The sequence below is a fragment of the Tachypleus tridentatus genome, chromosome 7 (genome assembly GCF_004210375.1).
Source record: "Tachypleus tridentatus isolate NWPU-2018 chromosome 7, ASM421037v1, whole genome shotgun sequence".
NCBI classification, from domain to species: Eukaryota; Metazoa; Arthropoda; class Merostomata; order Xiphosura; family Limulidae; genus Tachypleus; species Tachypleus tridentatus.
Window position 1 is genome coordinate 89,370,140 of NC_134831.1, and position 24,061 is coordinate 89,394,200.

At 33.8% G+C, this 24,061-nt stretch overlaps 1 protein-coding gene across 1 annotated transcript in view; it reads right to left on the reverse strand.

Moving 5' to 3' along the window:
• Positions 1-7,171: 7,171 nt before the first annotated feature.
• Positions 7,172-24,061, reverse strand: part of LOC143256165 (RYamide receptor-like) — a 168,496-nt gene continuing 151,606 nt past the window's right edge. The window contains exons 2-3 of the mRNA XM_076512992.1: positions 21,681-22,531; positions 7,172-9,345 (exon numbers count right to left, since the gene is read on the reverse strand). Of these exons, the coding sequence (XP_076369107.1) occupies positions 8,872-9,345; positions 21,681-22,478 (1,272 nt within the window). The 5' untranslated portion in view covers positions 22,479-22,531 and the 3' untranslated portion in view covers positions 7,172-8,871. The remainder of the gene's footprint in view (positions 9,346-21,680; positions 22,532-24,061) is intronic.

The following is a 24,061-nucleotide window of genomic DNA, read 5'->3' on the forward strand; positions in this document are numbered from 1 at the left end:
CCATACATTAAAGTTAATCCGCGGTAAATCCGTGAAAAAAGTGATCAATAATTAAAGTATTATTTTTAATTCGATAATCCGATATTTTTATGGAATTGTATAAATATTGGCCACAAACCCAATAGAAATCACTTCAGTTTCTGAATTAATAGTGAGCATATCATATTGACATGGCGGCCCGCATGTAACACGGGAAGACGAAATTTTACAAGGAAAAGCGAACCATCGCAATGCATAGGTCGTTTGTGTTAAAACGGCACTTGTCAATTGTATCTGAATAGTCTATATATCAATATTATAATGATCACGCAATGGCCCGGATGAGGCTCCTCGGCGGAGCTGTTGGCGACTTCGGCTCTTCAGTCACAAAGGTTTAAGCCGCGGTTAAGCAGGTTGACCCCCCAAATACCGCGGCTTAACGGCGCTCCACTGTATATAGCACTCAGACAGTAAGTAGCAAAGACTTGTGATTGTTGACAAGATATTACTGTGTTTGACATAGCTTTACTTATAGAAATATTACACATTTCACAACCTAAGAAATCTGATCTTCTTTAAAATAATGCTTAAATATTCAAAGATTGATGTGGTTGGAAAAAAAACAGATATTTGTTCCTGGAAATATGTGGTAAATCTACTTGTCAGAATATCTGTCAATATTAATCAGTTATCTGGGTCTTTTTAAGTCCACACCCTCAGAACTTCACACTTACCAGTATTACTGAAGGGGGTAACTTTCCCACAGTTTGACTCTCCGATGAATAGAAACGTATAATAAAAACGTTTAGAATATAGAAGTTTGACACGACTGAAGAAAACAGTCAAACTTATTGTTTGTTATCTTCGATGTGTTAATACTCGTATTTTTACATGTACACAAAAGTGAGCGAATCGTCAATATTTATGACGTCAAGAAATCATCACTTAAAAAAACAAACGAAACACATCTGAATTATTCTACAATTCAGTTAAACGTATTGCTTTAGCATTCGTTTGTTAATATGTTACTTCACATAATCAACATTAAGGCTAAACAAAACCTTTAATACGGAGTAACAGAAATGACCGATTTGTTTCTGAACAGTAAAACAGGATATTTATGTAAATGTGTAAACAACAACTTTAAACTGTCCCAAGAGATATTAATCGTAATGAATCATAAAGTATACTTTTCTCTGAAGGCGGAAGAGGGAGTTCTATTACATTCATAGATAACAGTCAAACCAGATACAAGGAGATGTGGTATCAACTGTAAGAAAACGGGAAGTTCTTCTAGGATATTGTTTACTTGCCAAACGACTTCTGTTTTAAGTAATATTCCCAAGATAAAACTATTTAGAACGGTTAACTTTATTGATACATCATCAGCTTACATTAACTTACACATCTTTCACTAATGGAAAATTTAAAGATCCTAATAAATGGAAGCATCATGGGAACTGTTAGGAGTCACTCTAGATATAAAACAATGAGCGAATCACGTAATATTTGGTTCCTGTTGTTGAAAACATTGAATGAAATACGTTTGAACACTAACACAAGCTTACTCTTGTAATCTCTAATTACATGGGTAAAGAGAGTAAGTTGTAATGATACCATACTTATTATGGGTAAAGAGAGTAAGTTCTAATGATACCATACTTATCATGGGTAAAGAGAGTAAGTTTTAATGATACCATACTTATTATGGGTAAAGAGAGTAAGTTGTAATGAAACCATACTTATCATGGGTAAAGAGAGTAAGTTTGAATGATACCATACTTATCATGGGTAAAGAGAGTAAGTTTTAATGATACCATACTTCTCATGGATAAAGAGAGTAAGTTTTAATGATACCATACTTATCATGGGTAAAGAGAGTAAGTTGTAATGATACCATACTTATCATGGGTAAAGAGAGTAAGTTTGAATGATACCATACTTATCATGGGTAAAGAGAGTAAGTTTTAATGATACCATACTTATCATGGATAAAGAGAGTAAGTTTTAATGATACCATACTTATCATGGGTAAAGAGAGTACGTTTTAATGATACCGATAAAGAGAGTAAGTTTTAATGATACCATACTTATCATGGGTAAAGAGAGTAAGTTTCAATAATACCATACTTATCATGGGTAAAGAGAGTAAGTTGTAATGATACCATACTTATCATGGGTAAAGAGAGTAAATTTTAATGATACCATACTTATCATGGGTAAAGAGAGCACGTTTTAATGATACCATACTTATCATGGGTAAAGAGAGTAAGTTTTAATGATACCATACTTATCATGGGAAAAGAGAGTAAGTTTTAATGATACCATAGTTATCATGGATAAAAAGAGTAAGTTTTAATGATACCATACTTATCATGGGTAAAGAGAGTAAGTTTTAATGATACCATACTTATCATGGGTAAAGAGAGTAAGTTTTAATGATACCATACTTATCATGGGTAAAGAGAGTAAGTTTTAATGATACCATACTTATCATGGGTAAAGAGAGTACGTTTTAATGATACCATACTTATCATGGGTAAAGAGAGTAAGTTTTAATGATACCATACTTATCATGGGTAAAGAGAGTAAGTTTTAATGATACCATACTTATCATGGGTAAAGAGAGTAAGTTTTAATGATACCATACTTATCATGGGTAAAGAGAGTAAGTTTTAATGATACCATACTTATCATGGGTAAAGAGAGTAAGTTTTAATGATACCATACTTATCATGGGTAAAGAGAGTAAGTTTTAATGATACCATACTTATCATGGGTAAAGAGAGTAAGTTTTAATGATACCATACTTATCATGGGTAAAGAGAGTAAGTTTTAATGATACCATACTTATCATGGGTAAAGAGAGTAAGTTTTAATGATACCATACTTATCATGGGTAAAGAGAGTAAGTTTTAATGATACCATACTTATCATGGGTAAAGAGAGTAAGTTTTAATGATACCATACCATGGGTAAAGAGAGTAAGTTTTAATGATACCATACTTATCATGGGTAAAGAGAGTAAGTTTTAATGATACCATACTTATCATGGGTAAAGAGAGTAAGTTTTAATGATACCATACTTATCATGGGTAAAGAGAGTAAGTTTTAATGATACCATACTTATCATGGGTAAAGAGAGTAAGTTTTAATGATACCATACTTATCATGGGTAAAGAGAGTAAGTTTTAATGATACCATACTTATCATGAGGTAAGTTTTAATGATACCATACTTATCATGGGTAAAGAGAGTAAGTTTTAATGATACCATACTTATCATGGATAAAGAGAGTAAGTTTTAATGATACCATACTTATCATGGGTAAAGAGAGTAAGTTTTAATGATACCATACTTATCATGGGTAAAGAGAGTAAGTTTTAATGATACCATACTTATCATGGGTAAAGAGAGTAAGTTTTAATGATACCATACTTATCATGGGTAAAGAGAGTAAGTTTTAATGATACCATACTTATCATGGGTAAAGAGAGTAAGTTTTAATGATACCATACTTATCATGGGTAAAGAGAGTAAGTTTTAATGATACCATACTTATCATGGGTAAAGAGAGTAAGTTTTAATGATACCATACTTATCATGGGTAAAGAGAGTAAGTTTTAATGATACCATACTTATCATGGGTAAAGAGAGTAAGTTTTAATGATACCATACTTATCATGGATAAAGAGAGTAAGTTTTAATGATACCATACTTATCATGGGTAAAGAGAGTAAGTTTTAATGATACCATACTTATCATGGGTAAAGAGAGTAAGTTTTAATGATACCATACTTATCATGGGTAAAGAGAGTAAGTTTTAATGATACCATACTTATCATGGGTAAAGAGAGTAAGTTTTAATGATACCATACTTATCATGGATAAAGAGAGTAAGTTTTAATGATACCATACTTATCATGGATAAAGAGAGTAAGTTTTAATGATACCATACTTATCATGGGTAAAGAGAGTAAGTTTTAATGATACCATTGTCATGGGTAGAGAGTAAGTTTTAATGATACCATACTTATCATGGGTAAAGAGAGTAAGTTTTAATGATACCATACTTATCATGGGTAAAGAGAGTAAGTTTTAATGATACCATACTTATCATGGATAAAGAGAGTAAGTTTTAATGATACCATACTTATCATGGGTAAAGATACCATACTTATCATGGATAAAGAGAGTAAGTTTTAATGATACCATACTTATCATGGGTAAAGAGAGTACGTTTTAATGATACCGATAAAGAGAGTAAGTTTTAATGATACCATACTTATCATGGGTAAAGAGAGTAAGTTTTAATGATACCATACTTATCATGGGTAAAGAGAGTAAGTTTTAATGATACCATACTTATCATGGGTAAAGAGAGTACGTTTTAATGATACCGATAAAGAGAGTAAGTTTTAATGATACCATACTTATCATGGATAAAGAGAGTAAGTTTTAATGATACCATACTTATCATGGGTAAAGAGAGTACGTTTTAATGATACCGATAAAGAGAGTAAGTTTTAATGATACCATACTTATCATGGGTAAAGAGAGTACGTTTTAATGATACCGATAAAAAGAGTAAGTTTTAATGATACCATACTTATCATGGGTAAAGAGAGTAAGTTTTAATGATACCATACTTATCATGGGTAAAGAGAGTAAGTTTTAATGATACCATACTTATCATGGGTAAAGAGAGTAAGTTTTAATGATACCATACTTATCATGGGTAAAGAGAGTAAGTTTGAATGATACCATACTTATCATGGGAAAAGAGAGTAAGTTTTAATGATACCATACTTATCATGGATAAAAAGAGTAAGTTTTAATGATACCATACTTATCATGGGTAAAGAGAGTAAGTTTTAATGATACCATACTTATCATGGATAAAGAGAGTAAGTTTCAATGATACCATACTTATCATGGGTAAAGAGAGTAAGTTTTAATGATACCATACTTATCATGGATAAAGAGAGTAAGTTTCAATGATACCATACTTATTATGGATAAAGAGAGTAAGTTTCAATGATACCATACTTATCATGGGTAAAGAGAGTAAGTTTTAATGATACCATACTTATCATGGATAAAGAGAGTAAGTTTTAATGATACCATACTTATCATGGATAAAGAGAGTAAGTTTCAATGATACCATACTTATTTACAGTTTACAATAAATTACTTACTTTATTATATAACACTCATAAGTTACGCGGTAAACAGGTGTTTACGGTTACGTCAGTATTAACAATTCAAAATACACAGATAAAGAGACAGAATAGTAAAATAGTGTTGCCGTGCTCTATTATAATGACCATTCTAAACATGTACATATACACATAAAACAACTATTATTAGTTTACAAGCTTACAAACACGTGCTTAGACAACGTTAAGGAATAACTGCGTACTCATTACAAGTAGGTGTTTAGACAACGTTTAAGGTATAAGCCGTTAATTATTAAACATACGTGTTCAGACAAAAACAACAACTCCTTACTAATTACAAGTACGTCTTTAGAAAACGTTAAAAAATAATCCCTTAGTAATTACAAGTTTGTGTTCAGACAACGGTAAGAATAACTCCTTACTTATTACAAGTAGGTGTTTAGACAACGTTTAAGGATAAGCCGTTAATTATTAAACATACGTGTTCAGACAGAAAACAACAACTCCTTACTAATTACAAGTACGTCTTTAGAAAACGTTAAAAAATAATCCCTTAGTAATTACAAGTTTGTGTTCAGACAACGGTAAGAATAACTCCTTACTTATTACAAGTACAGGATTAGACAATCTTAAAGAATAGTTCCCTACTCATTACAAGTACGTATTAAGACGACGTTAGAGAATAACTCCTTAGTAATTACAACTACGTGTTTAACCAACGTTGAAGAATAACTCCTTACTTATTACAAAGTTTACACAACGTTAAAGAATAGCTCCTTACTTATTACAAGGTTTAGACAATGTTGAAAAATAATTCCTCACACATTACATATACATGCTTAGACAACGCCAAAGAACGGCTCCTTACTTATCACAAATGCGCGTTTAGACAACGTAAAATAGTAACTCCTTACTTATTACAAGTACGTATTTAGAGAACGTTAAAGAATAACTCCTAATTAATTAGAAGTACGGGTTAGACAACGTTAAACAATAACTCCTTACTTATTACAAGTACGTGTTTAGGTAACGGGTAACAGTGTCTAAACGCAGTGTAATTAGGTAACGGATGCTAAACAGAGAGTGTAATTAGATAATAAATACTAAACAGAGAGTGTAATTAGGTAACGGATGCTAAACAGAGAGTGTAATTAGGTAACAGATCACTGGGTATGAGTGTAAGTAGGTAACAGAGTCTAAACACAGAAAGTAATTAGGCAACAGATGACAGAGTCTATACAGAGAAATTTGGAAACGGGTAACAGAGTCTATACACAGTGTAATTGGATAATAGGTAACTAAGCCAATGTGTAATTAGGTAAAAGTAACAGATTCTTAACACAGAGTGTAATTAGGTAATAGGTAACTGATTCTAAGTGCAATTAGGTAACAGAGTCTAAATACAGTGTGTAATTAGGTAACAGAGTTTTAACACATAGTGTAATTACGAAAAAGGTAAGAGTATAAACATAGAGAATAATTAGGTAACTGGTAACATATGTCTAAACACAGAGTGGAATTAGGTAACGGGTAACAGGGTCCAAATGCAAAGTTTAATTAGGTAACAAGTAACAGAGACTAAACACAAAGAGTAATTTGATAACAGATATCAGAGTTTAGCACAAAGTGAAATTATGTAACAGATAACAAAGCCTAAACACAGAGAGTAATTTTATAACAGGTAAAAAAGTCTAAACACAAATAGCAATCAGGTAACAGATTACAGAGACGAAACACAAATAGCAATCAGGTAACAGATTACAGAGACGAAACACAATGTTCAATTTGATAACAGGTAAAAGAGTCTAAACGCAAAGTTTAATTAGGTAGCAGGTAACAGAGTCTAAACAGAAAGAGTGATTAGGTAACTGGTAACATAGTCTAAACACAAAGTTTAATTAGGTAACAGAGTCTTAAACACAGAGTAAAATGAAGCAGAACATACATAATTTAATGTTTAGAAATCTAACTAATGTTTAAAGCTTTAAATATTAATAACCACAATTAAGATATAGAACAAATTAGAATCAGTTTCGTCTGATAGAATGAGATCTTCGTAATTAAAACTACCAGTTTGATCAATCGTTTTTGAAAATATATGCTATATCGCTACAAAGCTAAACTCTATGCTGGTGAATAATATCAAATATATTAAAATTAATAGAAAGTAATTTCAACAGAGAAAATACCCATGTTTATAGTTTACGTACGGTGTTTCTATTTTCATGTGAACTTAAACATATCATTAAAATGACACTTAATGTGTCTTAAACGGCTTATCTTGGTTGTGGATAGCTACACTTATATATGTGAAGATATGATGTAATTAGTAAAATAATTAGCAGAAAAAGATAAGTCTGTTATCTGTTTGCTTATTCTTAACGTTGAATTTCCAAATTCGGCTTCTGGTTGGTGTCCATAGTAGGGATCAAACCCGGTGTTCAACATTTTTAAGGCTATGACTGCGCCATCTGGTGTCTGACAGTAAACTATTAAAGTTTCTTCAGTTTATTTCTTCAAAACTTAACTTTATCAAAAAATGACACGTGGAATTTAAAGTACAAAACACGACTGGTGATATTTGTTTGTTGTTGGGTTATCTGACAATCATAAGTATCGAAAACTGTATTTTAGCCTATTAAAAGCCTTCAGTCTATCGTTGTGAGTATGGGGTATTGTAAAATCACAGTGTCCTGAGACACTTGAAATATAGAATGAAGTTACAAAATAGTCACGATTTTAGACTGCTTGGAATTATAACAGCTGATGAGAAGAGATCGGACTTGTAACTATGAATACGAACCTAGAAGAAAGGAATTTATTATTTTTAACGACTTTTAAACGATTTCTTCCATGAAAAATAACAATTTTTAGCTAATTACGACGATTCCCCCTTTCATTGTTTTAGTATCTTACGGTGGCTCTGGGGGCTTGTACGCTAAAATTAAGCCCGTGGTGGGCAAAGCGCAGAAACTCCATTGTATAGATTTACACCTAAAAACAACCAAACCAAATATTTTTCAATAAATCTTTGGTTGTACCTCAAATGTTTACGTCATATTATACACTGACCTCAACTGGTCTCTTAACTAAACTTCAAAATGACCAATAAAAAGGTTAAAGGTAACAAGAAAAGCTCCAGATTTACTATAATCTGGTAAACTGAAATCATCACAAAGATATTAAACTAATAATGTTCTCGCTAGAGGGCGTTTTATAAGTTCTACCAAAACAATTAAAAGTATACATTTATCCTATATAACCAAGTGTTATTTTGAAATGGTGTGTATTTACTCTCCGTTAGCCTCAAATTATGTTCAACATACGTTTCCAGTGATGTCATAAGATACTGACTAATACTTGTGACAATAACCTCTTTCCAAAATTTTCTGCTGTTTGTTACAATAGATAAACTTGCTTAAAATAATTTGTTAGTTTACATTGTTAAAGACGTCTTTAGAACGTAGTTAGGTTGGTGGCTTCTACTTATATAGAAGTATATTTTGATTCATTGTTTCGTTTCTTTTATATTAATTTTTAACCCTATTTTAATTAACAAGTGGCACATCATTTTAACGGAGAGTGAAGACCAGAGAAATGAAACAGTTTAAACTGATTCCATAAAAGTGTCTGTTGTTTATCTTTAATGGTTATAAATAAAATAAACACATGTTAAAGCTTTGCTACTTAAAGAAGTGTTAACCTTAAACTCCTACAAACTGCAATCACTTGTCTGTCTTTCACTGTGGGGAATACGATGTCTAAAAGCACGCCTCATTCGAGATCTGTTTGTTTTATGACTTCCATTCCGGCCCGTCGACGAAGACGATGACGTTAGGCCTAAACTTAGAACACTTGCCGTGCGGATACTGGTGTAAGTGGAGCAAGTGTTAGCTCGTTTTAGGCTAATTATTTCTCCATAGCGACAGCGCCGCGTTCTCCGAATGCAGGGCAGGTGAAGGTAGATCTGTCGAAACCCTGTTCGAAACTTGGTATTCATCCAACAATAGATCATGGGATTGTAGGATGTATGGCTCATGGCCAACCAGTGACAGACAAACCAAATGTACATGCTATAATCCAGTTTCCAAATTGATGGGTCCTGATCCGTCACGAGTATTAGTGTGTTCAAAGGGAGCCAACAAAACGAGAAAACGGTTACCACGGCTATCATCATCTTTACCATCTAGGAAATAAAAGGATAAATATTGTACTTGTCTTAACTACAGAAATCAAAACACAAATAACATATTTGTCTTTCCTTGTTCAGTAGATAGCTATTGAAATCAAAACACAAATCACTTATATGCCTTTCTTTGTTCAGTATATAACTATTGAAATCAAAAACAAATCACTTATATGTCTTTCCTTGTTCAGTATATAACTATTGAAATCAAAAAACAAATCACTTATATGTCTTTTCTTGTTCAGTATATAACAATTGAAATACAAAATAAATAACTTGCATGTTTTTCCTTGTTCAGTATATAACTATTGAAATCAAAAAACAAATAACTTATATGTCTTTTCTTGTTCAGTATATAACTATTGATATCAAAATCAAATCACTTATATGTCTTTCCTTGTTCAGTATATAACAATTGAAATACAAAATAAATAACTTATATGCCTTTCCTTGTTCAGTATATAACAATTGAAATACAAAATAAATAACTTATATGTCTTTTCTTGTTCAGTATATAACTATTGATATCAAAATCAAATCACTTATATGTCTTTCCTTGTTCAGTATATAACAATTGAAATACAAAATAAATAACTTATATGTCTTTTCTTGTTCAGTATATAACTATTGATATCAAAATCAAATCACTTATATGTCTTTCCTTGTTCAGTATATAACAATTGAAATACAAAATAAATAACTTATATGTCTTTCCTTGTTCAGTATATAACAATTGAAATACAAAATAAATAACTTATATGCCTTTCCTTGTTCAGTATATAACAATTGAAATACAAAATAAATAACTTATATGCCTTTCCTTGTTCAGTATATAACTATTGATATCAAAATCAAATCACTTATATGTCTTTCCTTGTTCAGTATATAACAATTGAAATACAAAATAAATAACTTATATGTCTTTCCTTGTTCAGTATATAACTATTGAAATCAAAAAACAAATCACTTATATGTCTTTCCTTGTTCAGTATATAACTATTGATATCAAAATCAAATCACTTATATGTCTTTCCTTGTTCAGTATATAACAATTGAAATACAAAATAAATAACTTATATGCCTTTCCTTGTTCAGTATATAACTATTGAAATCAAAAAACAAATCACTTATATGTCTTTCCTTGTTCAGTATATAACTATTGAAATCAAAAAACAAATCACTTATATGTCTTTCCTTGTTTAGTATATAACTGTTGAAATCAAAAAACAAATCACTTATATGTCTTTTCTTGTTCAGTATATAACTATTGATATCAAAATCAAATCACTTATATGTCTTTTCTTGTTCAGTATATAACAATTGAAATACAAAATAAATAACTTACATGTCTTTCCTTGTTCAATATATAACTATTGAAATAAAAATATAAATATCTTATTTTTGTTTCCTTGTTCACTATTTAAGTGTTGAAATTAAGACATAATTTACTTGGTTTTCCTTTTTCAGTATTCAACAATTCTTGCAACAATGTTTTAAAACAATCTAATCAAACAATTTCCTTAAACGATAGCGGTTTTCATGCACAGTTTAATTGTCAATTAAATCATACTTGTATAAAACCGAAGCTTGTAAAAAATAAAACATTTTTTTAGCTAGACAGTAGTTTATGATCTTCAAATCCTTCTAGTTTTTAAAGATGAAACAGCAGGTGTTATACGAATCCTTACACGGAAGAAAGCGCCCTCTTCCCAGAATATATCTATTTGTTGGGTTTGTTTTGTTTTCTTCTGTTTCGAGCTTAGCTACACAAGGAAAATCTGCGCTCTATTTAGCAGTGTAAGACTAGAGGGAAGGCAGTTAGTCATCACCACACACCGCCAACTCTTGGGCTACTTTTTTACCAAGGAATAGTGGAATTAATCGTAACTTTATAACGACCCCATCAGCTGAAAGGGAGAGCATGTTCGGTTTGACGGAGATTCGAACCCGCGACCCTCAGATTACGAGTTGCACGCCTTAACACGCTTGGCCGTGCTGGGCCTCCCATTTGTTGGGAATTATGAGCATAATATGTAAAGTAAGGCCTGAATTTAAAACACATCTCTGCCAATACACTTTGTTGTTGTTTTTTATCTTAAAGATAAAACGCAATCTACACACTAAACACAAATAATAACACTACCAATTCTGGCGTCAGCGAATGACTTAAATATTTTATAGCTGTCGAACCTAAGAGCGACAGTTTATCTTGAATCACGAGACAGCTGTAATTCATTGGTGTGTACCTCAGCGCAAGTTACGTAATGGGCTTCTTAACAACGAGGTCATTTATAATCATTATGTTCGGAGCCGCATCACTTAACGTTTTATTTGGAAGGCGCTTTGTGTTTGCGTTGAGCATAAATTTATCTTCTGAAATTGTCCCGTGGTGTTAATGAAAGACATAGAAGTAAGAGTGTGGTTGTCATCTCTGTATTAGAACTCTTCGCGCAATGACTCAGACAACAGCTAAGTGTACAGAGAATCTGTCTGGTTTACCAGATACATTTTAACTATTACATTGTCAGTCAATACACATAGGTTTATCTGTAATATTAGGACTGTCACAATATCCGTGACGAGTTATCATATTGTGATTGATATTTAATAAAAAACTATTTTGTCATATAATATTCACAACGATTATTTTAAAACTAATTCATGTGTCAAAAGTTATCAAACACAAAATGGCATTCATGATTTCACATGCAAAGATTTCATTACTGATGGTAAAATCGTGTTGGTTTTAAGGTGGTTAATCCTTGGGTGACATTAAGAAGGATTGTTGTCTTTAATGTGTTGTATCTTCCCATGTAGTGCTATCATTAGGTAACAATAACAGTGATTGTTGTCTTTAATGTGTTGTATCTTCATACGTACGGCTATCACTAGGTAACAATAACAGTGATTGTTGTCTTTAATGTGTTGTATCTTTCTATGTAGTGCTATCATTAGGTAACAATAACAGTGATTGTTGTCTTTAATGTGTTGTATCTTCTCATGAACGGTTATCATTAGGTAACAATAATAGTGATTGTTGTCTTTAATGTGTTGTATCTTCTCATGAACGGCTATCATTAGGTAACAATAACAGTGATTGTTGTCTTTAATGTGTTGTATCTTCCTACGTACGGCTATCACTAGGTAACAATAACAGTGATTGTTGTCTTTAATGTGTTGTATCTTCCTACGTAGACTATCACTAGGTAACAATAACAGTGATTGTTGTCTTTAATGTGTTGTATCTTCCCACGTAAGGCTATCACTAGGTAACAATAACAGTGATTGTTGTTTCTAATTTGTTGTACTTTCACTTTTTCGCGCTCAGTAGTGTAAGAGTAAAGGATGTTAGTCTCACATGATAGGCTTTCAGGTCGAACAAACAAAACACCATTGTCGAAGCTGAGATAAAATAGGCCACAAAGAATGGATATAGACAGAAATACAGATATTGGGGATCAGTTATTTGAAATCCAGGAATGGTTAGTTACGGGTTCTTCTCTAAAACATATTTTATAATTAAGAGTAGGCTGTGAAAACATGTAGTTTAGTATCACGAAGAAACACAAAACCCACATTAAAGGAAATTATTGTTGGTTGATGCTCGATACAAACTTGAATTTTTAATTATTTCTTTTCAATGTTTCAGAATGAATACTATACGTCTTGTATCTACTTGTTAACTGTAACATTAGTAGTATTGGATTAATAATTTATTTTTATACAATCTGTTTCCCGGGCAATGTTAACACGAAGAAATGTTGTTCTTTTGAAATGTTTAATCTTATCGTGTAAACAGGTACTTATATATATATTTGCACATTAAAACCGTTTCGTCTGTAGACATTAGCAGGTTTGTTTAATGGTATGACAAAGGACATGAGAAATTAGGTTACTTACGGAAGAGGTTTACACACACAGAAGTAATATTACACATAGACGTGAACCTTGCTAGGGAGCGCCCTACTAATGCCGTTGGTGGAGAGTAAGGTCTGGCCATGTCTAACCCTGTAGCCAGTAGTAGCAGCCATGGATTGAAGGGGGTTGTCATGGTGTTCTCGCAGGGGCACACAACACACGATGTGGAAGACTTGGACGAACCCTGACCTGTATCTGTGGTTCATCCAGCAATAAATGAAGGGGTTACAGCAAGCATGACACATTGCTAACCAATGACAAGCAAACCAGACGTATTTGATATGTGGAAAGAAATAGATGTCTGGATTATGGTCTCCTGCCACAAGCAAGGTGTTAAGAGGCAGCCAGCAGAGGGTAAAGGTCGTGACACAAGTGATCATCATTTTGACCATCTGGAACAGAAGAGGAGAAAGAAGGCAGAAGAAAAAACAACAGTTGAAGAAAGTATATATGCAAAAACGGCTCGTTTGGGTTGAGAAAATATTTTACATAGGAGAGCGAACAACGTTCCGACCTTCTTTGGTCATCGTCAGGTTCAACCCAAACGAGCCGTTTTTGCATATATATTTCTCTACAAGTGGGTTTTCTCGACATCACTGAGTTGAAGAAAGTCTTATCCTAAGAAAGGATATGATAGAAAGGAAACTTCATGCAGACATCGAACATAGACAGTGAAACAGATAATGCATAACTAAATATAGTTTCATAATTAAGAATACGGTCGTGCTGTTTACAACCGAACACAACAGGCTGTGTTCAGGAACTGTGTTTTCTGCTGAGTTCTTGTTCAGGTCTAATAAAGTGTTAACATATTCCCACGTATCAACACCAAACCAAGATAAAAATATCCGTGAAATACATTTCAAAAACACTGCCTAAAGTTATCTTAGAAGACGTTTGTTATTTATTATAAAACTTAATCTTTATCAGCTAATACCTGCTAGTATTATTGAAACACCAGAAATAAATATAATTAGATGTTTGCCGAAAGATGGCAGTTTATGACAAATAATGTTGACTGCTGATCGAATTTTGTGTAGAGCTAGTTGAGGACTATGAAAACTAATATAGGGGAAGCATCTCCCGCCGCCAACTCTGCAACTACTCTTTACCGACAAGAAATAGTTCTATTGACAGTTGCATTTTAACACCCACACCGGCCAAAGGTAGTGACGAGATACGAACCTGAATCATTCCACAGTTATGAGTTCTTCAGATAAATTATAAGATATGAAATAATTTAGAGATTTTTTCACTTAATATTTTTTTTTACCTCAAGTAGGAAAACAGTTATTTGTAGGAAAAATAGTAAGATGACCAGCAGGTTAAAATAAAAAGAAACAAGAATCGTTGTCAATGGAACTCGAGCTTGCACCTTTCAGATTGGCAGGGGCGTAGATCCTGGGGGGGATGGAGGGTATACATCCTCCTTCATTTTAGGTGGGGGGGTATGGTACATACAATCATCCCCTCCTACAGTTTGGTCTGTTGAATTGTTTTATTGCATCACAGGCCTACAAATTGTGTGTTTGTTCTTTTGATTCTCGTGTTTTTACCAATCGAATTACATAATTAGGCCTAGATGTAGGCTTTTTCAGTAGCCGAAATATACATTTTAATATAGGCGTGCTTCTAAGCTTTTCGATCTAAGTTATGGTTCGTAACTTCGTGAGTATCGGTCAGTAGGCCTAAGTATACATCCAAGTATCGTGGCAACAAGATTACTCTGTGACTGCATGTTTACAGCTTTCAGGTTTACGTAATCAGAGATTACAAATTTGTAAATTAAACAGTCCACATAAGTGGTTGCAAAAATCACCCTCCCCATCGGGTGTAAAAAATCTACGCCCCTGCAGATTGGGTTTCTTAAATTTCACGTGACGAATGTGTTAACAAAACATTCATAAAAGATTAAAGTTAATTTCAGAGTATTTCATTCTAGCGGAAAAATCAAATGGAAACGAGTTTCAAAATCGAAACAGAGGAATTTTCAAAATTTCCGTAAATGCTCACCTGTTTAAATATATATGAGGTTTGTTACATATCACATTTAATACTCTGTCTTATAATAATTCGTATACATTTATATTGATCTACGTCCTCGATTACCACAACTAAACGAGAAAACAAAAAGTTCTACAGAATAAGTTATTATATTGATCTAAGTCCAAGATTACCACAACTAAACCAACCGAAAAAAGTAAGTTAACAGTATAAGTTATATTGATCTAAGGCCTTAATTACCACAATTAAATGAAACGAACAACAATTTAAAATAGAGTTTAATGGTAACTAATATGTAATTGAAATTAGCCCAAGCTTGCTACTCAGAACCACATTAAAGTTCCACCTGGTGATTTATATAACGAACTAACTATACTTGACTTACGTTTTATCAGCACTACTTGTTTTAATGAAAAATACACACACACTACATCAGAAAGTAAATGAATAAGCTTGGAAGCTGTGTAAAAAAAACAGTTCATTAACTCATTATGAAAATACAGCGAAAAAAGATTCCTTTCGGTGTACTCAGCAAATAGCCCGATGTGGTTTTGGTGTAAAAACACACATACACACACCCACACATCGAAGAAAAACATGTTTCGTTTAAATTTCTTACTTGAATAGATTTATATTAAACAAAAAGTATGTTTTTGTGCGATACATTTTGGTATGTATTTCTTATAGCAAAGCCACATCAGGCTATCTTCTGAGTCCACCGAAGGGAATCGAACCACTGATTTTAGCGTTGTAAATCCGTAGACTTACCACTGTACACTAAGTTCAACGGACATGAACATTTACATGTTTTGTTTAGACTGTTACCTGGAAACAAGAGCATTGGACTACAGAACTTATGTGTGTTGAGCAAGATAGTTTTGTTACCTATATGTTAAAATATGCAATTTAGGCTTAAACTCTGAGTGCATAAGAACTTTACTAATTGAAAAGTAGCTTAATGGATATTCGCTCTTAATAAGAACTTTGTTTTAAGCCTAGCAGCTATACCTCCATCGACGGCCGTGTTCATTCATATAGCCAACATTAGGCACTACTGTCCAACACCAAACTTTTATTGTATCGAACTAGTATTAGACTACGCGGTCGAACTTTCCACGACTCTCTTCTGTGAACGGAGTTTGTTTGTTTGTTCGTTTGTTTTGAAGTTAAGCAGAAGCAACACAATGGGCTGTCTGTGCTCTGCCCACCACAGAAATCGAAACCCGGAATTTGATCACTTGATTTTTAAGCGTTTGTCAACTCTAAATGTTTGTTTTCACTTCGCTAATGTTGCCAGGAGATAGGCTTAGCTTTATAGTAATGTTCTGTTTCGTCGGAAGACTCACTCTTGTAATCCGACGGTCTCAGGTTCGAATCCCCGTCACACCAAACATGCTCGCCCTTTCAGCTGTGGGGCGTTATATGTGACGGTGAATCCCAGTATTCGTTGGTAAAAAAGTAGCCCAAGAGATGGTGGTGAGTGGTGATGACTAGCTGCCTTCCCTCTAGTCTTGCGCTGCTATATTAGGGACAGCTAGCACAGAAATCCCTCGTGTAGCTTACGCAATATTAAAAAAAAAAAAAACAAGTCTCACTCTAAAAAAGTATGTGGTGTTTCGAATTCGATGTGGAAAAGACTGAAGGCTTCTTTCTATGAAAGGTTCTGTTATTGAACTCCAAAATGCCTAACTATCTCGCTAGGCCGTGACATCGTCCTCATGTAATAAGTTTACGGCCTCTCAGTGGCACAAGGGTATGTCTGTGGTCTTACACTGCTAGAAACCGGGTTTCGATGCCCGTAGTAGGCAAAACACAAATAGCCCTTTGTTTAGCTTTGTGTTTACTTACAAACAAACAATAAGTTTATGATGGCGATATTGCACGTAGAATTGTCGTAAATTTGCCGTGAACCAAATATAGACGTGATAAAGTTACAAGTGGCACCAAAGCTGTCACTGCAAGAACCCAAAGATGGAATATGGTATGACTGATATTCCAGAACTCCTAGTTTTAAAAACAAACTTAAACAAAACTGATTTAAAATAAAAGAATAATACTAGTGAAGGTATGAAACAAATTGTCACTGTACAAACTTAGTTCTCGACGTCGACGAAATATTAAGCCTTATAAATATTATTTTAGTTTTATTCCAAGTACATTTCATGGTTATTAAGCCTAAATATTAGAAAGTGCATATGATATTTGTTCTGTTTCTCTTAACTTATAAAAAACAAACTTGCGCGTTAGCAAATATCGAATTCTAGATTTTTACCGTATAAATCCCTTCCAACACTCCAGTTTATCTAATTTGAATTTTAATAAAATAGACTTCAAAATGTATTTTCTGTGCGCTATCATTTTACTTAAGACGAATGTGGTAGCTTATGGATTTAACAAAAAAACTTTGAAGACTTTAATCATAAACCACAAAAACGAGTGCACATCTTCCTATTTCCTTCTCTCACTTCACAAACCAGTATAGAATTACCGTGAAAGTCTAGAATATCCCTGGTGTTGTATAACAGAATAAGTTGTATTCAAAAATGACCTGGGACTTAATGAGGTTCGGAAAATGAATTACGAACCTTAATCTAAAACTCAAAATGTAATTTAAGGAAGCTAATGGTCTATATACTATGTTAGTAGGTTTTTTATTTGGATTTCTCGCAAAGCCATAAGAGGGCTGTTTGCGTTAGCCTTCCCTAGTTTAACAATGTAACACAAGATGGAAAATACACAAATATAGACTGTGGGCCTAATAGTGAAGGCGTTAGACTCGTAGGTCACGAGATCAAATCTTAACGTCGAACATGCTGAATTTTTCAGTCATGGAGACGTTATAATGTTATGGTTAATTATACTTTTCGTTGGTAAAAGAGTAGCCCAGGACATGGCGATGGGTGTGTTAACTAGCTAACTAAGTTAACAAGGAATACAACAGTTAGCCCTAGGATAATCTTGTGCGAAATTCCAAAAGCAAACGAAACTTTTGGAGATTATTTGCAAGACCAGACTCTTTTAAGTCCACATATGTCAAAGCCAGTTCACAGTCTTAGATACTGGACAAGTAACATACTATAAAGGAGAGGAGATGTGAGAGGCTAGGAGAAAGAGAGAGAATGTGGCAGGAGTTTCGGTTTATAGTGATTTGTCCTGGAGCCAACAATCATCAGGATCAGATGTATCAGGAGTCGTTCAGGAATTTCCTTTGTCTTCTTCCGCAATCTGAATAAAACCAGATGAAAAAAAACAAAACTGATTTGGTTACATTGCATTAAAATTAAATTTGCAGACAAGCAGCAACAGAAAAACCGACGAAAGGCACTGACCAATGGGTATAACGTAGATCAACGACCGGTTTGAGACTTAGGGTCCTTCAGGGCGGCGGGTATCCGTATATCATATACCAAGATTTTGATGTGGAGGAAATGGGAGGACCATGAGAAAACCCACTTCACCCCTGGCTCTGATTATTCCAGGGAGTGCCCGAGCTGTGTGCGTAAAGTGTAGGTAATGGTTAGAGTCCCTTTGTTTGAAAAAGGAAGCAAAGCGTATGTGGTTACAACACTAAACATTACATATGTAGCAAGGAGACTGAGGGGTACGCCACGTGTCGAGAGTTTCAACCAGTGTTGGGACTTGTTAGCGTTTTCCTTGTTTTGGCTGCATCGTAACATTTTTAGCTAAATTTTGGATTATTTCACTGACTTTAGGTAGAATGTTTAGGGAGTCTAAATAGCTTAAGGGGGGTGTACCTTGGTAGCCGGTATGCTATACGAATTGCCTGATATTGTATACTTTCTAATTGTTTTCTAAGGTAACTGGACGTGGTGCATGGGGTGATATTTGATGTTATAAGGAAGAGTGTGTTTTTCTTACAGCAAAGCCACGTTGAGCTATCTGCTGAGCCCACCGAGTGGAATCAAACCCCTGATTTTAGCGTTGCAAATCCGTAGACTTACCGCTGTACTAGCGGGGGACATTATAAGGAAGAAGGTGTTTTAAGGGAGGGGGCATGTAAGGTGATATAAGGGAGGGGAGACATAAGGTGTTGTAAGTGACAGATGTGAAATATGTAATGCATATATTCCCGGGGAATAGGGAAGAAAGGCATTTGCCGCCATTTACGTTTCATAAAAGAAACTGCACGTGCTGTGTTGCAAACTCGACATCGTGGTTAAAGTAAATAGTTTTGTGATTTATTTTTTTAAATAGTAAATTTGTGTTCGCGTTTATTAAGCACACAGAACACATGTTATCTTAATCTGTGAACGTTTATATTAACACTGACGAACAATCTTCTGTTATCGTTTTGTATGTCTGAAACAAAGCTGATATGATAATAAAATAACATTTTTGTTTGGAATGGGAAGGTATACATTATTAACGAAAACAAAACCTATTTCATAATTACTTTTGATATGAAATATCGGATGTTGTTTTGGAAAAAAACGCTTATGTTAATAGTTTACCTATATTATATATACTAAAGATATACTTATCAGTAGACTTTAAAACAATACGCTAATACCAGTTTCATGTTGCATACGTGAAACTAAATATGACATATATTTTGAAATAACTGATTTCACGGTACGTATATCAAACTAAATAGAAATATACTTCAAAAAATACTAGTTTTCTATTACGCACATCACACTAAATAGAAACAACATTTGACACTATTAGTTCCATGGTAAATATATCAAACTAAATATAAACTATATTTATGAAACTACTAGTTTCGGTAACATACACCAAATTAAGCCCGGCATGGCCAGGTGAGTTAAGATGTTCGACTCATAACCTGAGGGTCGCGGGTTCGAATCCCCGTCGCACCAAACATGCTCGTCCTTTCATCCGTGGGGGCGTTATAATGTGACGGTAAATCCCACTATTTATTGGTAAAAGAGTAGCCCAAGAGTTGGCGGTGGGTGGTGGTGAATAGCTACCTTCCCTCTAGTCTTACACTGCAAAATTAGGGACGACTAGCGCAGATAACCCTTCTGTAGCTTTGCGCGAAATTCCAAAAAAATAAACAAACAAACAATACACCAAATTAAACTCCACAAAAACATCTATAACAACAGCACAAACAGAGACACTCTGTGTCTAAGTCGTTCTTATTAGAACAAGAACAGTACAAACCTAACATGTAGACATGAGAGTAATGCATTTAATTAGTGAATGGTATTAGATGAAAGAATAAATCAAAGTTGCTGTACGACTTACTAATTATGTTCTCTTATTTACACTAAAGAAATACAAGTTAGGCTGAGACATTAATCCTCCACCAGCATTCTGTCTTTTGGTGGTTCTTAAAATATTTATCCAGAATTGTGGTTTTCAATAACTGTTTTTGATCATAACTTGTGGCTTACAAATCTAGAAAAAAAATCCATGAACATAACAACTCTTTCAAATTCATCTGTAAAAACCAGCATTTCATTGTTATGCACTACTCTAGCTTATAAATAAAACTACTGTTTTAAATATTTAGCTCAAACTTAACTGTCAAGGGATTAACATTCACTTCATTTACTTCGTTGCATTTTAAGAGGTGTTGACTGTGTGTAGGAGGTACACGTGTGACTGCTGACTTCGTAATTGGTGCGCCACCTGGTGTTAGATATAAAACTATCATACGATGACGTAGTGAGTTTCTGTTAAAGTATCCACACTTCATTTGAATCTCTTTCATAACTTTCTTCTGGATTGATGAACCAATAAAAAAAATACTAAACACTCTAACATTAACATCAACGCTCTAACGTTAGAATGTTTACCCTTCATTTCGTTCGCCCTGTATAGTACATTGGTTGTGTAACGTTTATCAGTTTCATTTTACAATAAAAACCAATGAGATTTAAAGAGGAACCCTTATTTACCATCCAGATCATGTAATATCTGTTAACTTCTTCCTATTGTAATCATTACCTTGTAACAAACCACTAGATTGTAATTGTAACCATCGTATTGATTTGTGTTTAGTAAATCTGTTTTTATTTTCATAACGAAAGGAGAACATTTTTATAATATTATTCTTGAAAATTAATATGTTAATTAAGGACGTAAGCCGTGCAACATTACGTAGACAGAACTGTAAGCCATGCAACATTAGGTAGACAGAACTGTAAGCCATGCACTTTAGGTAGATAGAACCGTAAGCTATGCAACATTAGGTAGATAGAACCGTAAGCCATGCATTTTAGGTAGATAGAACCGTAAGCCATGCAACATTAGGTAGATAGAACCGTAAGCCATGCAACATTAGGTAGATAGAACCGTAAGCCATGTAACATCAGGTGGATAGAAATAGATAAAAATCATATCGTCACACATCGAAACTACTGGATGCATTCATAACATAAATTAAGAATAGTAGTTCACTTGTTATTCGTTAAAAGACCCACCTTCCTTTTTGAAGCAGCCAATCGTTGGTCGCGAGTGTCTTCAGCCTCACCTGGTGTCTGTTTTCCCCACACGACAACAGCAATCCTGGAATAAGTGAAGATAAGCACAACCAATGGAAGGAAGTATTGTAGGAACATAAGAGCCATGCTATAGTGATATCTTTGCCTGGGCGTGTTCCAAACTTCAGTACAATGGTAGCGGTCGGTGTTGTTTTGTTGAACTAACTTAGAAACAATGGCTGTAGGTAGAGGGGTCAGCAGGGCCACCAGCCATACCGCAAAAATAAGTAGCTTAGCCTGTAGTTTGGTCATCCTTGGCCGCAAGGGCTTAATAATGGCAGTATATCTGTCTACACTAATTGCTATTAGTGTGTAAGCACTGATAAATACAGAAACAGCCTGAGCATAGGTAAAAATCACACAGAAGACAGCACCGAATGGCCACTGTCCCAGAATAAGATTGACCACAAAGGTAAAGGGAATGCACAGAACGGCCATCAAAATATCTCCAACAGCAAGGTTAACAATAAAGAAGTTGGTTACAGTTCGCATCCGGGGATCAGATAGCACAATGTAACAAACAATCCCATTTCCACCAATGGCGGCAAGGGATATGGTTATGTACATAATGTACATAAGTACCTGTACACCAATAGGGACAAAACTTCCAACTGCAGTGACTTGAGAAGCTGTAATGTTGTCCTCTCCATCTTCACCGAGATCCAAGGAAATATTGAGGTCAGCGAACACATTGGTTTCCCAGTGATCAGCAGTCAAGTCTCTAACAACTTCTGTCATCCTTGCTACCTAATCGAATCTTCTCTGATAATGTCAGAAGTTATTGTAATTACCTGGGAAAACAAGACACACGATGGAACAAATCAACAATTTCGTCTGAGTTCACAAACTTATAAATGTGACACAAAAAACACAAAAAATTATAGGGATCCCAATAAAAATATTCTAATAAAAATAATTTTGAAAGAGTTAACAGGTCCAAGTAGAATTTTTTTTTGTTTTAGTTATTCAACGAATGAATTTTTGTTATTTCCATATAGATAGGTTAGGAAGTGAGTGAAAAGAAAACGAAATATATTGAGCGAAACACGTCATTTGTTTCGTTATGTCTAAGATATGTCGCCATCAGGTGATAAGTTCTGATTTTCAATTCATCCAGTTTTTATAAACATCTCACCATTAACTCATAAATACAGTTTGAAGTCTTTAAAAAATAAAATATTTTTATCAGCAAAAGTATATCTGGTTAGTGTAGATTAATGTCCAGAGAAACTTAAATATACTACGTTAGTATGAAATACACTCTCGTTATCAGGTCTCATCAACACGACATAAACTAAATTCGTATATCTATTGTACAGAGCTTAATCCTATCTATTATACAGAGCTTAATCCTATCTGTTGTACAGAGCTTAATCCTATCTGTTGTACAGAGCTTAATCCTATCTATTGTACAGAGCTTAATCCTATCTGTTGTACGGAGCTTAATCCTATCTGTTGTACGGAGCTTAATCCTATCTATTGTACAGAGCTTAATCCTATCTGTTGTACGGAGCTTAATCCTATCTGTTGTACGGAGCTTAATCCTATCTGTTGTACAGAGATTAATCCTATCTGTTGTACAGAGATTAATCCTATCTGTTGTACAGAGCTTAATCCTATCTGTTGTACGGAGCTTAATCCTATCTGTTGTACGGAGCTTAATCCTATCTGTTGTACAGAGATTAATCCTATCTGTTGTACAGAGCTTAATCCTATCTATTGTACAGAGCTTAATCCTATCTGTTGTACAGAGCTTAATCCTATCTATTGTACAGAGCTTAATCCTATCTATTGTAGAGAGCTTAATCCTTTACTAAGATTAATTCAACTGAAACCCAAACTTACTACGGTTGTCACAGTGTCATGATAGAATATTTCACTGACTTTAAATCAGTTAGATCAATAGTCTGGGATTCTAAATTATCAAAACGCTTGTAACGTATTACGCTTAAGTATCGGGTTTCGATATCCACGTATTGTATATCTTTGTACTTAACAAATATAGCCATCAAACTAATACAATCCTTGAAAAACTAAGAAAACAGAATCTGGTACTTTTGTATCGAAAAATTCACAGATATTAAGAAATCAAAATCTTTAAAACTCGGTAATCATATGATGTTATAAACTTAGTTTTTTTCTGAAAAAAAACAACAACTAAACCAAGTTCTAATATTTTGTTTCAAAATATGACAGTTTGCGATCAATTTGATTGTTATGTTTTTCATCAAGTGCTAATAAATTCTAATTAAGTAATAATTAAATTACGAGTTCAGCTAATAAAGCATAGATAAGGTCTTCAGATGAGAGAGAGAGGCCTA